This window comes from Lipotes vexillifer, unplaced genomic scaffold (assembly GCF_000442215.2).
Source record: "Lipotes vexillifer unplaced genomic scaffold, Lipotes_vexillifer_v1.1 scaffold788, whole genome shotgun sequence".
NCBI classification, from domain to species: domain Eukaryota; kingdom Metazoa; phylum Chordata; class Mammalia; order Artiodactyla; family Lipotidae; genus Lipotes; species Lipotes vexillifer.
In genome coordinates this window covers 409367-421401 of record NW_006791862.1, presented here as the reverse complement: position 1 = coordinate 421401, position 12035 = coordinate 409367, and the positions used below count along the sequence as shown (strand labels likewise).

The following is a 12035-nucleotide window of genomic DNA, read 5'->3' as shown; positions in this document are numbered from 1 at the left end:
TCGCAGGCTCTAGAGCACGGGCTCAGTAGTTGTGGCGCACGGGCTTAGTTGCTCCGCAGCATGTGGGATCTTCCCGGACCAGGGCTTGAACCCGTGTCCCCTGCGTTGGCAGGCGGATCTTAACCACTGCACCACCAGGGAAGCCCTCTGCAGAAGTTAATACCAGAGATTTTGCCCCACATTGTTTCTGAGAACACATGATCTAATCATCTTTCCCGTTACTGCCAGTACTTCCTGCCCTTGTATAGATTAAGAGGCAGCAAGGTGTGGAGGTCTCCAGGGTGCTCAGCAGTGCAGATGCTCTCCAGTGATAACAACCTCTCTGTGTCATAGTCACTCTGATTCTCTTATCATTATGATTAGTGTGCTGCATTCTTAGCTTTCCAGTTTGCTTCCTGTCATTGGTAAGTTAGTCATATGAGGCTAGGAATAATGTTCTTCCATTTTACTTCTTGTAAAAAAAAAAATGCAGAAAACTTAGAGATCTTTATATTCTTTACTTTCTCTGTAGTAATGGAACGGCGGTATCCCAAGGAAGTCCAAGACCTTTATGAAACAATGAGGCGATTTGCAAGGATAGTGGGGCCGGTGGAACATGACAAGTTCATTGAAAGCCATGCATGTAAGTGGTTTTTTAACCCTGAGCAAATATTTGTGTGTGTGTTTTTATAAATAGGAGAGATAGTGGTGTGCTTTATGTGAAGTTCTGTAAATAAACAAGTGGGTTTTTTTTGTATTTCTTCCACTTTATTACTATGAGATTAATTTGGGACTTTTAGGGTGGGAGTAAAGAGCTTAAAAAGCCTAGTGGCTTGTTTTCCCCTCAGATAAACAATAGTTTAGTAGTTTTTCCCCCTTTTTATTATGGGAGTTTTCAAATACATGCAAAAATAGAGATCATAGTATAATGAACCCCCATGTGTCCATCACCCAACTTCAGCAATTATCAACACATGGCCAATCCAGTTTCATCTTTACCACCCACTCCCCTCCCATCCTCAACTGGATTATTTTGAAGCAAATCATATTATTTATTTTTTTTTTTTGCGGTACACGGGCCTCTCACTGTTGCGGCCTCTCCCGTTGCGGAGCACAGGCTCCAGATGCTCAGGCTCAGCGGCCATGGCTCACGGGCCCAGCCGCTCCGCGGCATGTGGGATCTTCCCGGACCGGGGCACGAACCCGTGTACCCTGCATCGGCAGGCGGACTCTCAACCACTGCGCCACCAGGGAAGCCCTTGAAGCAAATCATATTATTTTGTTCATATTTATTTTAGTATTAAAACTAGTTTTTTAAGTGGGGACAGAGTTGGATGACTCATCGAGATAGTATATAGTACTTCCATCCTTTTCTTGCCTTTTTCCCTGAGAGAGCTCTATCTCGTTACCATTTGATTTCTCACTGTAAAAAATTGAAGGTGTTAAGGCAGTAAGGCCTAGACTATAAAACAGTCTGGACTGGGGGACTAAGTCTATACCTTTACTCATGAGAGTCAGGTGTTTGACCCCCAAGTTTAGTTCTGGAAAGGTACTTCATGAAGGCTCTTATCGTGTACTCATCATGCAGACATTTCTTGCATGACATTGTAGGCATGTATCTGAGCCAGGTTGGTTGTCCTCACCAGACACCCTGTTTGGTTGGCATTCTTTGTGTGATTTATCCTGGGTGATTTATCCTTCACTTCCTGTCCCAGTTTGTGCCATCCCTGGTTTATGTGTCACTCCAAAGAACAACACCCCATGGATTGTCCAGGTTCTTCCTTCATCCTCTGTTTCAAAGCACCCAAATTTGAATGTTCTATCACATAATAACCCAAGCAGTGCAACCTGATCTATGTGCTCAGAGGAGGCAGAAATCTTTGATTTATGGAAAACACAATGCTCTTTTGTTCCTATAGGAGAAAAGCTGTAAAGAAACTATCCGGGACTTGAAGCCCAGAGCTTTTGTCCTTCCCTTGCTTTTGTCCTTCCCTTGCAAAAGGGCCACATCAAGTAATACCAGAGACAGGTTTCATAAAAGAATTTGGTTTTGTGACTAGAACTTCTAACAGAGAATAAATAGAGCAGGGAAACTTGGTGGTTTAAAAAATTATATTCATTACCTCTGTAGCTAAATGAATTCAACCAGTTCACTATAAGTTTTCTAGGAAGCAGCTGGAGACAGAAGCCAAAAGACAGCTGGAGTACATTTTTGTCAGCTCATGGGTAAAATTTCTAATGAGATATTAGCAACGATTAGGATTCCCCAGATGGAATTGCCCAGTCTTTTATAGAAGGCAGAATTAACTGAAAATATTCAACAGTAAAAGTGCTCATTAATGTTGATTTTGTTTTTCCAATTTTTCTCCTTTGTTGTTTTCGGGGGGATAAACAGTGGAATTCGAACTCCGAAGGGAAATCAAGAGGCTCCAGGAATACAGGACAGCAGGCATTACCAATTTTTGTAGTAAGTATGCTTAAGCTACACACTAAATCAGAGGGCAAGTCTTCCAAACACATAGAGGGTGTCTCTGTTTGAGGTGCCATGGAGTTTTTTTTTTTAAACAAGCTTTCACATTTCAGAATGAGTTTTCAATCTTTCCCATAAAGTTTCACCTATTTAATCCTTATAAAATACCATTATATGGATTATCTCAGGTGAAATAAAAGTTATGGCACAGAGAAAAGAGAGGTGCTGTTTTAGATTTAGGATTCCGTTGTGGCCTCTGAAAAAAAGGATTTTGTATTCCAATTTTTAGCCTCAGCCTTTTAAATTTAGTGATGCATAGTCTGATCATTCTTATTAAGGGAGCTTCAACGGGTTCTAGGTGCCTGCATCCCAGTTACTTGAGGTAGTGATAATTATATTCATAGCAGCTAACAGTTTACCATGCACCAGGCCCTACCCTGTGTACTTCACCTGGATTGTGTCATTTAATTTTTGTAACAAAGTTATTGTCATTTTCATTTAATGGAGAGACTAAAGTCTAAAGTGATTAAGGAGCTAGTTGTAGTAGAGCCAGGTCATAAGGGAAGGTAGTGTGTGTTAGTAGTTAAGAGCTGAGGCCTAGACTTGGACAGCTTGAGTTTGAATTCTGGCTGTTCTTTCACCAGATCTATAATTCTGTTCATTTCAATTTTCCAAGTCCCTTAGAGTTAGTATGAAGATTAAATTAGAGGGACTTCCCTGGTGGTCCAGCAGTTAAGACTCCATGCTCCCAGTGCAGGGCACCAGAGTTCGATCCCGGGTCAGGGAACTAGATCCCGCATGCCACAGCTAAAGATCCCGCGTGCCGCAACTAAGACCTGGTGCAGCCAAATAAATAAATGATTTTTTTTTTTTAAAAAGAAGATTAAGTTAGAGATAATGCATGAAAACATAGCACGATACCTGGCACACAGTAAATCCTCAGTAAATGGCAGTTTCTGTCATGTTGTTGTTATTGTTGGAATGATCTTCGGCATTTCCTCCTTCTTGCTGTTGGTTGAAAGCTATCACCCACTGCTCACAAGAAGTAGCCCTGTGGGTATAAGTTCAGCCCACTGTAATGGCTCTTTATTTCTAACAATGGAAACAGTTTACAAAATGAAATTTTATGTGGGGCACTAATCCATAAATAAGATAAAAGTAGAACTACTTTGCTTGAAGTCAGATGGTTCAGGTCATGTGTGGAGCACAGGACCACTGGTATGTGCTGGTGCCCTTGCTCTTCCCCGTAATCCCTGAGATATTTTCGTGGTATCCTGGGCCTCTGTGGAACACGGTTTGAAACCCACTGGTGTGATATTTTGGATCCTGTATACATTTGTAACATGTGGAAAAAACTCTGCAACTGTTTATCAAGATGCGTGTAAAGACTCTGATACCAGGTTTGGGTTACCTGATACTGCTTGCCTCTGGGAAAGAGGGGAAAGGAATAGTACTGGTCAATGAGGATTTATTTTTATTTGTAATTCTAACTGATTTTTAAGGAAGAGTGTATGTGTATAGCACTTGTGTGACTTGGAAAAATATATGGATAGAAAAATATAGAACAGGAAGTAAATAGGACAATATTAAAAGCTACTTTTAGGGGGTGGAAATATGAGGGACTCCTTGTAATTTTCTGTTTTGGGGATTTTTTCCCCCAAATGTCTTAAAGGTAGAAAAGGAATAAAAATATTTTTATTTCTTGTCAAAAAAAGGGATTTCAAACTAGGGGAAATGACTTTGCTCTTAGCAGTTTTGCAAAGGAAATTTAAAAATGACTGGGAATTCCCTGGTGGTCCAGTGGTTAGGACTCGGCGCTTTCACTGTGTGGGCCTGGAGTTCAGTCCCTGGTTGGGGAACTAAGATCCCACAAGCCTCACGGCACGGCCAAAAAATTTTTTAAATTAAAGATTAAAAAAGATGAAGTTTGCTGATGAGTTAGGAAACCCTTTGGTTACTTCTGCTGCGTTGTCATTGTAGTCGCAGTGTTTTTTAATACCTCCAGGTGCCAGAACCTATGATCACCTCAAGAAGACTCGAGAAGAGGAACGCCTCAAACGCACTATGCTCTCGGAGGTTCTCCAGTACATCCAGGACAGTAGCGCCTGCCAGCAGTGGCTCCGCCGGCAGGCTGACATGTGAGGAATTACTCCGGGGGGAAGGAGCAACTTCTTGGAGGATTTGGCCTTTACCTGTATTTTCAGAGAATTCTGTGGGCACACTATCCTATATGGCAGGGCAGTAATAATTGGGTGACTAGAAGAATTCAGAAAATTTTAGCAGGCTGTCTCAGAAACAGTACCACACTGGGCTTCCCTGGTGGCGCAGTGGTTGAGAGTCCGCCTGCCGATGCAGGGGATGCGGATTCATGCCCCGGTCCGGGAAGATCCCACATGCCACGGAGCGGCTGGGCCCGTGAGGCATGGCCGCTGAGCCTGCGCGTCCAGAGCCTGTGCTCCGCAACGGGAGAGGCCACAACAGTGAGAGGCCCGCGTACCACGAAAAAAAAAAGGAACCGTACCATACTGACGGTTTTGAGAAACATAACTGGCCTCCTAGAATCCTACTTTGCTACTTTGACCTTATTTTTTTTAATTAGTAAATTCCCTCCGCATGCTTTCTTTCTCCCTCTGTTTCTATTGGTATGATTTTCATTGGAGAATCATGTTCCTCTCCTTTCCCCATGAATGGTCATTGTGATGTGCCAGGCCAAGAACTCTTCTTAACAAATCCAAGCAATTTCCTTCTCTGGAACAGATTTCCTTTCCTAGGTAGTACAGTTGGGATATCCTGTAAAACATAATACAGTCTGTCTCATTACTTCTCTTCAAAGTAACTGACCTGATAAGTGTCACCCAGTCTCACATGGGCTTTTGGAAATGGCTTTCTTTGATGTGATATAAGTTTAAATTCCTCTTCTTCTTTGTAGTGATTCTGGCCTGAGTCCTTCCGTACCAATGGCTTCGAATTCAGGTAATTATTTTTTAGGCTGGAGCAGGTCTTGATTGTGAAGTTTTCATTCTAGGAATTATGGTAACCCAGCAATCCCTTCAGCCTGTGTGGGAGCTGGGTGCTTAGGCAGAGGAATGGTAATTAAGTGTTATCCCAATTTATAAACATAAGCAAGTTTTTAGAATATTCATGGCCAAACAGGACTTTCCTCAGGTTTGGAGTACAAAGGGGAAGAAAGAACTCCAGACAGGTGTTTTCTCTATTTTATCAATGTTCATGGGCAGTTAGTTTACTATGACGCTGTCTACCACAATCTTTGAGATTTGTCTCATAGGGGATAATTAGAGGCTTTGTATCCTATATGAGCAAAGAAACATGTTACTTGCCAGAAAAGCAAGACTTTCTTTATAAGTTGGAGACTTCAGGTATTTCTATTTCTTATCTCTTTGGGTATTTCGTCTTTTGAGGTTAGTTTACAGAGTAAGATTAAGCCATATGCTATCTGGTAATCCTTGGTTCTTGGTAATCAGTGAATGGTAGTTTGGGGTGGTATTAGTTGTAAAACTGTGGTCCAAGATCATGGTGTTTCTTTGCCTGTTTTCTTGGTTATCATTCACCCCTGCTCCATATGGTAGATTAGCCACCTCCCCTGGTCAGAACATACAGGCTGCTCCACTGATTACAGATTGAACTTGGCAAAAAGATGACCCACTTGCAGTTTTACCATTTTTTGGAAGCTTGGAACAACAGACCTTGTGATCCCATTCACAATCTCTCAGATTCAGGATCTAGACAGGGCTCAGAAAAGGCGACTTTATGGATGATAATTTTTTTTTCATTTTTTCCTTTGTTTCAAGTAATAATTTCTTAATATTTAAAGGAGAAAAGCGTGTCTTTTAGGGAATAGCCAAGACAGTTAAATCCAAGTTTTTAAGTTTCTTACATCCAACCCCTCCCCAATCTAAATACAGAAGTACAAATAACTTAATATTGGCTAATTAAAATGAATGAATGGACGTGACCAAGCTCCTCTGGTATTTGTGTTTTCTGAACCATTCGCACTTACTCTTTGCTGCGTCCTAGGCGGGCATCTGCCTTCCTCATGCCCTGTGTTTAGGTTGAGGCGACCCCTTACTCCTCTTCATGCTCTGAGTTGCTCCTAAAGTAGTGCAGAGCTGGAAGCCTGGATCCCTGATCGTAACCCAGCCTCTGGGAACTTTGCTGAGGCACCAAATGATTGTAGTCTCCCTTTTTGAGCATTTAGGGTACGGCTAGGCCTGTCAGTTATGGAGAAGTCCTCATCCCCTTTGTTGATATCACAGAGAAGTCTGTTTTGTAGTACAGCAGGCTGCAACAGTCCATCCCCTTTCTCTCCACCACCTAAACGGCAACCCCCATGAAATGTAACGTATTGTTCTGAATTTTCTTTTGTTTAACACAGTCCATTCATTCAAGTATACATTCAGAACAAAACCAAAAGGTTTTGCACATCAGGCTTCCTATCCTGGGCAGTGACCTCATGCTTGGGTTTCTTTCTCAGGTATGTGAGTTCACTTCAGCCTCTACTTTGCCATATAGTGGCTCATTCCTCTGTTCAGATCTTTCAGGTAAACAGGGCTACTTTGGAAGGAACAGATATTCCCTCACGTAATAAATAAAGGCCTTTTGCTGGCCTAACACTCTGCCTTTGATCTCAAGGCGAATGGTACGTGGTTAATTACCATGTTTGCCTTGCACTGCCGGCAGGGCGGCAAGGGTTAGGAAATGTCTCTCGCGCAGAGTTGTTATTTCCATTCATCAGCTGTCAAGATAGGCAGCGTATGACCTTTCTTAACTGGACGACATCTGGGCTGTAGATTTTAGAATCTCCTACTGGTTTAGGAAGAATAGCCATATTTGACACTGAGGTATGTGTGATTATATGTGTATTTTATCAGAGCAGAGGGCACATGGCTTACCGTTATTTTCAAGTGAACATTGGGGTACCTGTGTTGCCAGATAAACTAAGGCCTGAGGAGTATATATACAGCTCTGTATAGTAATCTTGTACCTAACTGGCCTGACTGTGGTGAACTTTGTTATACACTTTACACCTGAGGGACTGTCACTCTTATGAAATATATGCCTTTTTCTGTCTATATCTGTAGGTAGACGAAGTGCACCACCCTTGAACCTCACTGGCCTCCCTGGCACAGAGAAGTTGAATGAAAAAGAAAAGGAGGTAACAAAAAGAAGGGGAGCTGGTTAGAAGAAAGAGAGTAGGGACTGGTTATTCATTGAGTTGTCATTAAAAACATGTTATAGGATCAAACCCGTTTTGCTCTGTTCATGTCACACACGTGTGTGTACAGCTCTAGTCCATCCCAGAGGTCTGGGTGCTAAAGAGCTGACCTCAGCAGGTCTCAAGGACTCCTTTCCTTATCACCCAGCCACCATTCATCTCCTGAGAGGAGAACTTATGAGATGTAAATCTAAATAATAGCAACTATCATTTATTGAGCGTTTACCATGTACTAGATACTGTACTGTGCTTTATGTCAATGAATTTAATTTTTTTCAAACTTAAAATAACTGGTATATGAAAATGATTATTTCCTATTAGAGTGGGCATTTTCAGAAGTTCTACTGTTATTCCAGCAATATGACCATCACTTAAAAGATTTTTGAATTATCTCCATAGTATGTGTATAAGCATAAAAGAGGAATTCATCATCATATATAGTCACACATTAATTTTGATTAAAAAAGCCATGACCTACTTTCCTTTTACATTATAATCACCGGATGTGTTTTCTTCATATTACTTTTGGCCATTTCTAAACTTTAAATCCAGCATCAAAAGGGTCATCATCAAGCGTTTTCAAAAGAATGTGCCGCAGCTCTCAAGTCCATTCCAAGAGAGGATCCTCTTTTGTTCCTCGTGTGCTCCTTTTACGGTTCCCAAGATCAGTGTCTTCATCTGCCACTCTGTATCAGTAATTCAGGTCAGACAGTAAGGAAAAGTCATGGAGTAGGCGCTAGTATTAGTCTTTTATTTTACGCAGTAGGAACAGTAAAGATTAGTTTGGGAGTAGAAGGAGGTGTATGTTATATCCAAGTATCGCTGAAGAAGTATTGCCATTCTGAATCAAGGGTGGAATGGCCTGGAGTTTCAAGCAGTTTTTATCCTTACCCACAAAGTGGTAACCTCAGGCTGTTCATTTCTGGATAATGGCAGGTGAACTGGAATCGAGCCAGGTTTCTAGATTTTTAGCAGTTAAAGTGACCTCTTAGCAAGGTCTCTATATCTCTTCTCCCTCCAAAGTAGGAAATGTAATCACAAAATCAGGGACTAAAGATTTACGCCGATACTAAAAATAATGCGATTCATACTTGGGAACCCAAGTATCAGCAGCCCCACCCGCACAGTGCCCTGTGGCTCCTCCCTGACTGGCTGAGCTGGAAGGTGCCCAGCCTGTACTCCACACCGCTCCCCAGGACACAGACTTGTATCCCTGACAAACCCAGGTGAGCCAGCCGATAGGTGCTGGAGCTCTCCTGGCATCACACTCTGCCTTTTTCTGTCTGTGTTTAGAGAGTATTCTCTCCAAAGAAAAGACAAACTGGAATGTGATCTAGCCACCAGCAGCTCCTATAAATAGTTGGAGGTTGATGTCACTCTTTAAATTTTATTTTGGCTATACCTGCTGGATTAAATTATGAGAATGACAGATGTTAATGTTTATTAAATTTGCCATGTCTTGCAGCTCTGTCAGATGGTGAGATTGGTCCCAGGAGCCTATTTAGAATACAAATCTGCTCTATTGAACGAATGTAACAAGCAAGGAGGCTTGAGACTGGCACAGGCAAGAGCACTCATCAAGATAGACGTGAACAAAACCCGGAAAATCTATGATTTCCTCATCCGAGAAGGATACATCACTAAAGCCTGAGGCTCTCCGGGCCTGGTGGGCCAAAGGACAGTACGGGCATTGTGGAGTTTTGTTTTTGAGCTGAATTCTCCTTGTAAGAAGAGGGGAAGAACAAAGGAAACCTTAAGTTGTATTAATGTCTACTTTCTTCTCCACCCGGCTTTAAAATACTCCTGTTGTTGGTATTGTGCTGCAGAGTTATGTGCTAGATAAGCTATTATTAATTGTGTGTGGGCATTCATTCCTAACACCTCTTGTAACTAAAACAAGAACCATAGTACCTCACAACACAGTGTTGGTAGAAATAGAACTAAACCAGTCTTTAGTCCCAGGAGTCCAGCTCAGATCCTTGTACTTGCTTGGGAGGTTGGTTTTCTGATTATCTGTTTTGCCTTCAAACATTACAGACAGATTTAAAATAAAGAGGTTATAGAGAGAGAAAGCTTTCTCTTTCTGTCTGAGGATTCTTTTAAGCTGACAACTTATGTTTACGAGCAAAGAGGAGGAAAATCTCCCCATGACGGTCTTGTCCCAAACTGCATCTTCAACCTTAAGGTCTGGCTTTGTAAGTTGCAGTCTGGCTGTCTAATCTGCAGTAGACTTTCGAGGAGGTGGCACTGGATATAAAATGTCTCTGTTATTTTTAGAATTAATGGATTAAAATGTTTTGCTACTTAATTTGTGGGTGTGTCAAATATTCTGGTAACTAAAGCACACTTAGGGGGTTGGATGCACGCCTTATCACGCTGCATTGTCTCTGCTAACATGTGTGTCCTGGGCTCACCCTATTCTCACCCTTGGCTTCCCTGGATACCAGACCCCTGAGGATGGAGGTGATGCAGTTAACCTCAGTGTTGCTTAGATTAAGACCTGAACCCTAATTTCTCAATGGTGAAAGGCTAGCCTACAATAAGAGCTACTTGTAAAACAAAAGGAAAGCCTTTTCATATATGGAACTCACTAGATATGAGGGTGAGTGACCCCACCACATCTGAAACTTGGTCCTCAAATCTTTCTGCACAATAAGAAGCCAAACTCAGAGTCAGGGTTTTCCCTTTTCTGTTAGAAGCAAAGTTGTATAGAAATACTTCAGAATCTGCACAAATTACCTCCAGTACCTGACTGATTTCTTTAATTCTTTCAACGTTCAAAATATCTCATTCAAATATTATATGCTTTGTTGGAAGTATCTGCTCAAACTTCTTGACTGCTGTAAATATGCATGCAGTTTGCTAATAGACTTCATCTAGGGGATAACATGAAAAGGAAACTCTTAGGATCTGAGGGAAATAGAATAAAGGACTTCAGTGTTTCAAAAGGGCGGCTTGTGGTCTTCTTGATACAGTCCTGTCTCTTAGAAAACGTATTCTACCACCAGCATCACCCTGAGTTGCTTATAAAGGCGTTGCCTCTTATCCTTGGAAGGCAAGTCCCGTTCTAAAAGTGCATTAGACATCTGTGTCAGGTGATGTCTGCTGTAGTCTAAGGAGTCCTTGATCTTGATTAAGGAAGGCTTCCTGGGAGAGGTGCACTTCTGAGGCAATGATAAGACGGAGATGAGAGAAATAAAATGGCAGATGGAAGTGGGAGACTGTTCCAGACGTAGTAGGTGGAGGGTGATGAGTAAGGAAAACAGTGCCAAGAGATTTAGCTGGCTAGTACACAAGGAGCAGCTGTGGTGCTTAGGGCTGGGAGGATGGCAGGACAGTCTGATAGAAACCCTGGAACCAGTTGAAGTCTGAAAAACTGGCGAATCAGTAGATTGGATGAAGAAAGTGGCATTGTTGAAAAGAGTGACAGAAAAATAAGGCTGTAATTTCAAATGACTGGATTTTAGAAAGTAGGATTACTATGGTTTCGGTAAGCCCAACTTCACAAAATTTAAGACCTAGAGTCCTAGTGGGTCTCTCACAGATCAAGCCATAATTTTGGGTGAGGAGTACTCTTGAAAGGCGTCATTAGAAAAGCACTTGCTGACGTTTGATGTCGATCACTAGCTTAGTACATTATTTCCTTCCATCTTCTTGTCACCAAAGGAAGGCCCTTCTTGTTACTAAAAATCCAGAGCTAGCAAGGACGTTCCAAAGAATATTCCATCCTTCCCCTTTTCAGCTAGATGGGATTGGCCATAAACCAACTCCACTAATTTAGGTCCTTGGTGCAGATCATCTCAGAAGAAAGAGAGTTTACTCTGAAACTCAACAACAATGAACTATGAAATAAAGACCTTTAACTGCTAGGAACTTTATTACAATTTAAAGATTTCTGCTGGAATTTTTTTTTTTTTTTTTTTTTTTTTTTTTTGCGGTATGCGGGCCTCTCACTGCTGTGGCCTCTCCTGTTGCGGAGCACAGGCTCCAGACACGCAGGCTCAGCGGCCATGGCTCACAGGCCCAGCCGCTCCGTGGCATGTGGGATCTTCCCGGACCGGGGCACGAACCCATGTCCCCTGCATCGGCAGGCGGACTCTCAACCACTGCGCCACCAGGGAAGCCCTCGGCTGGAATTTTATGCATATCGTTCTCCTCTGTCCTGGTGGGGAATAGAGAACAAATTTCTTTACGTGTAATGACCCTTTCTTGGGCTTCCCTGGTGGCACAGTGGTTAAGAATCTGCCTACCAATGCAGGGGACACAGGTTTGAGCCATGGTCCAGGAAGATCCCGCGTGCTGTGGAGCAGCTAAGCCCGTGCGCCACACTACTGAGCCTGAGCCCTAGACCCG

At 42.3% G+C, this 12035-nt stretch overlaps 1 protein-coding gene across 1 annotated transcript in view; it reads left to right on the top strand.

Annotated features, from left to right (window-relative positions):
• The window catches only part of TADA2A (transcriptional adaptor 2A), a 45774-nt gene extending 35784 nt beyond the window's left edge, over positions 1–9990 (top strand). Inside the window, exons 10-15 of the mRNA XM_007464884.1 lie at positions 512–622; positions 2375–2446; positions 4455–4587; positions 5379–5422; positions 7549–7622; positions 9148–9990. Coding sequence (XP_007464946.1) covers positions 512–622; positions 2375–2446; positions 4455–4587; positions 5379–5422; positions 7549–7622; positions 9148–9333 — 620 coding nt within the window. The 3' untranslated portion in view covers positions 9334–9990. The remainder of the gene's footprint in view (positions 1–511; positions 623–2374; positions 2447–4454; positions 4588–5378; positions 5423–7548; positions 7623–9147) is intronic.
• Positions 9991–12035: the final 2045 nt, after the last annotated feature.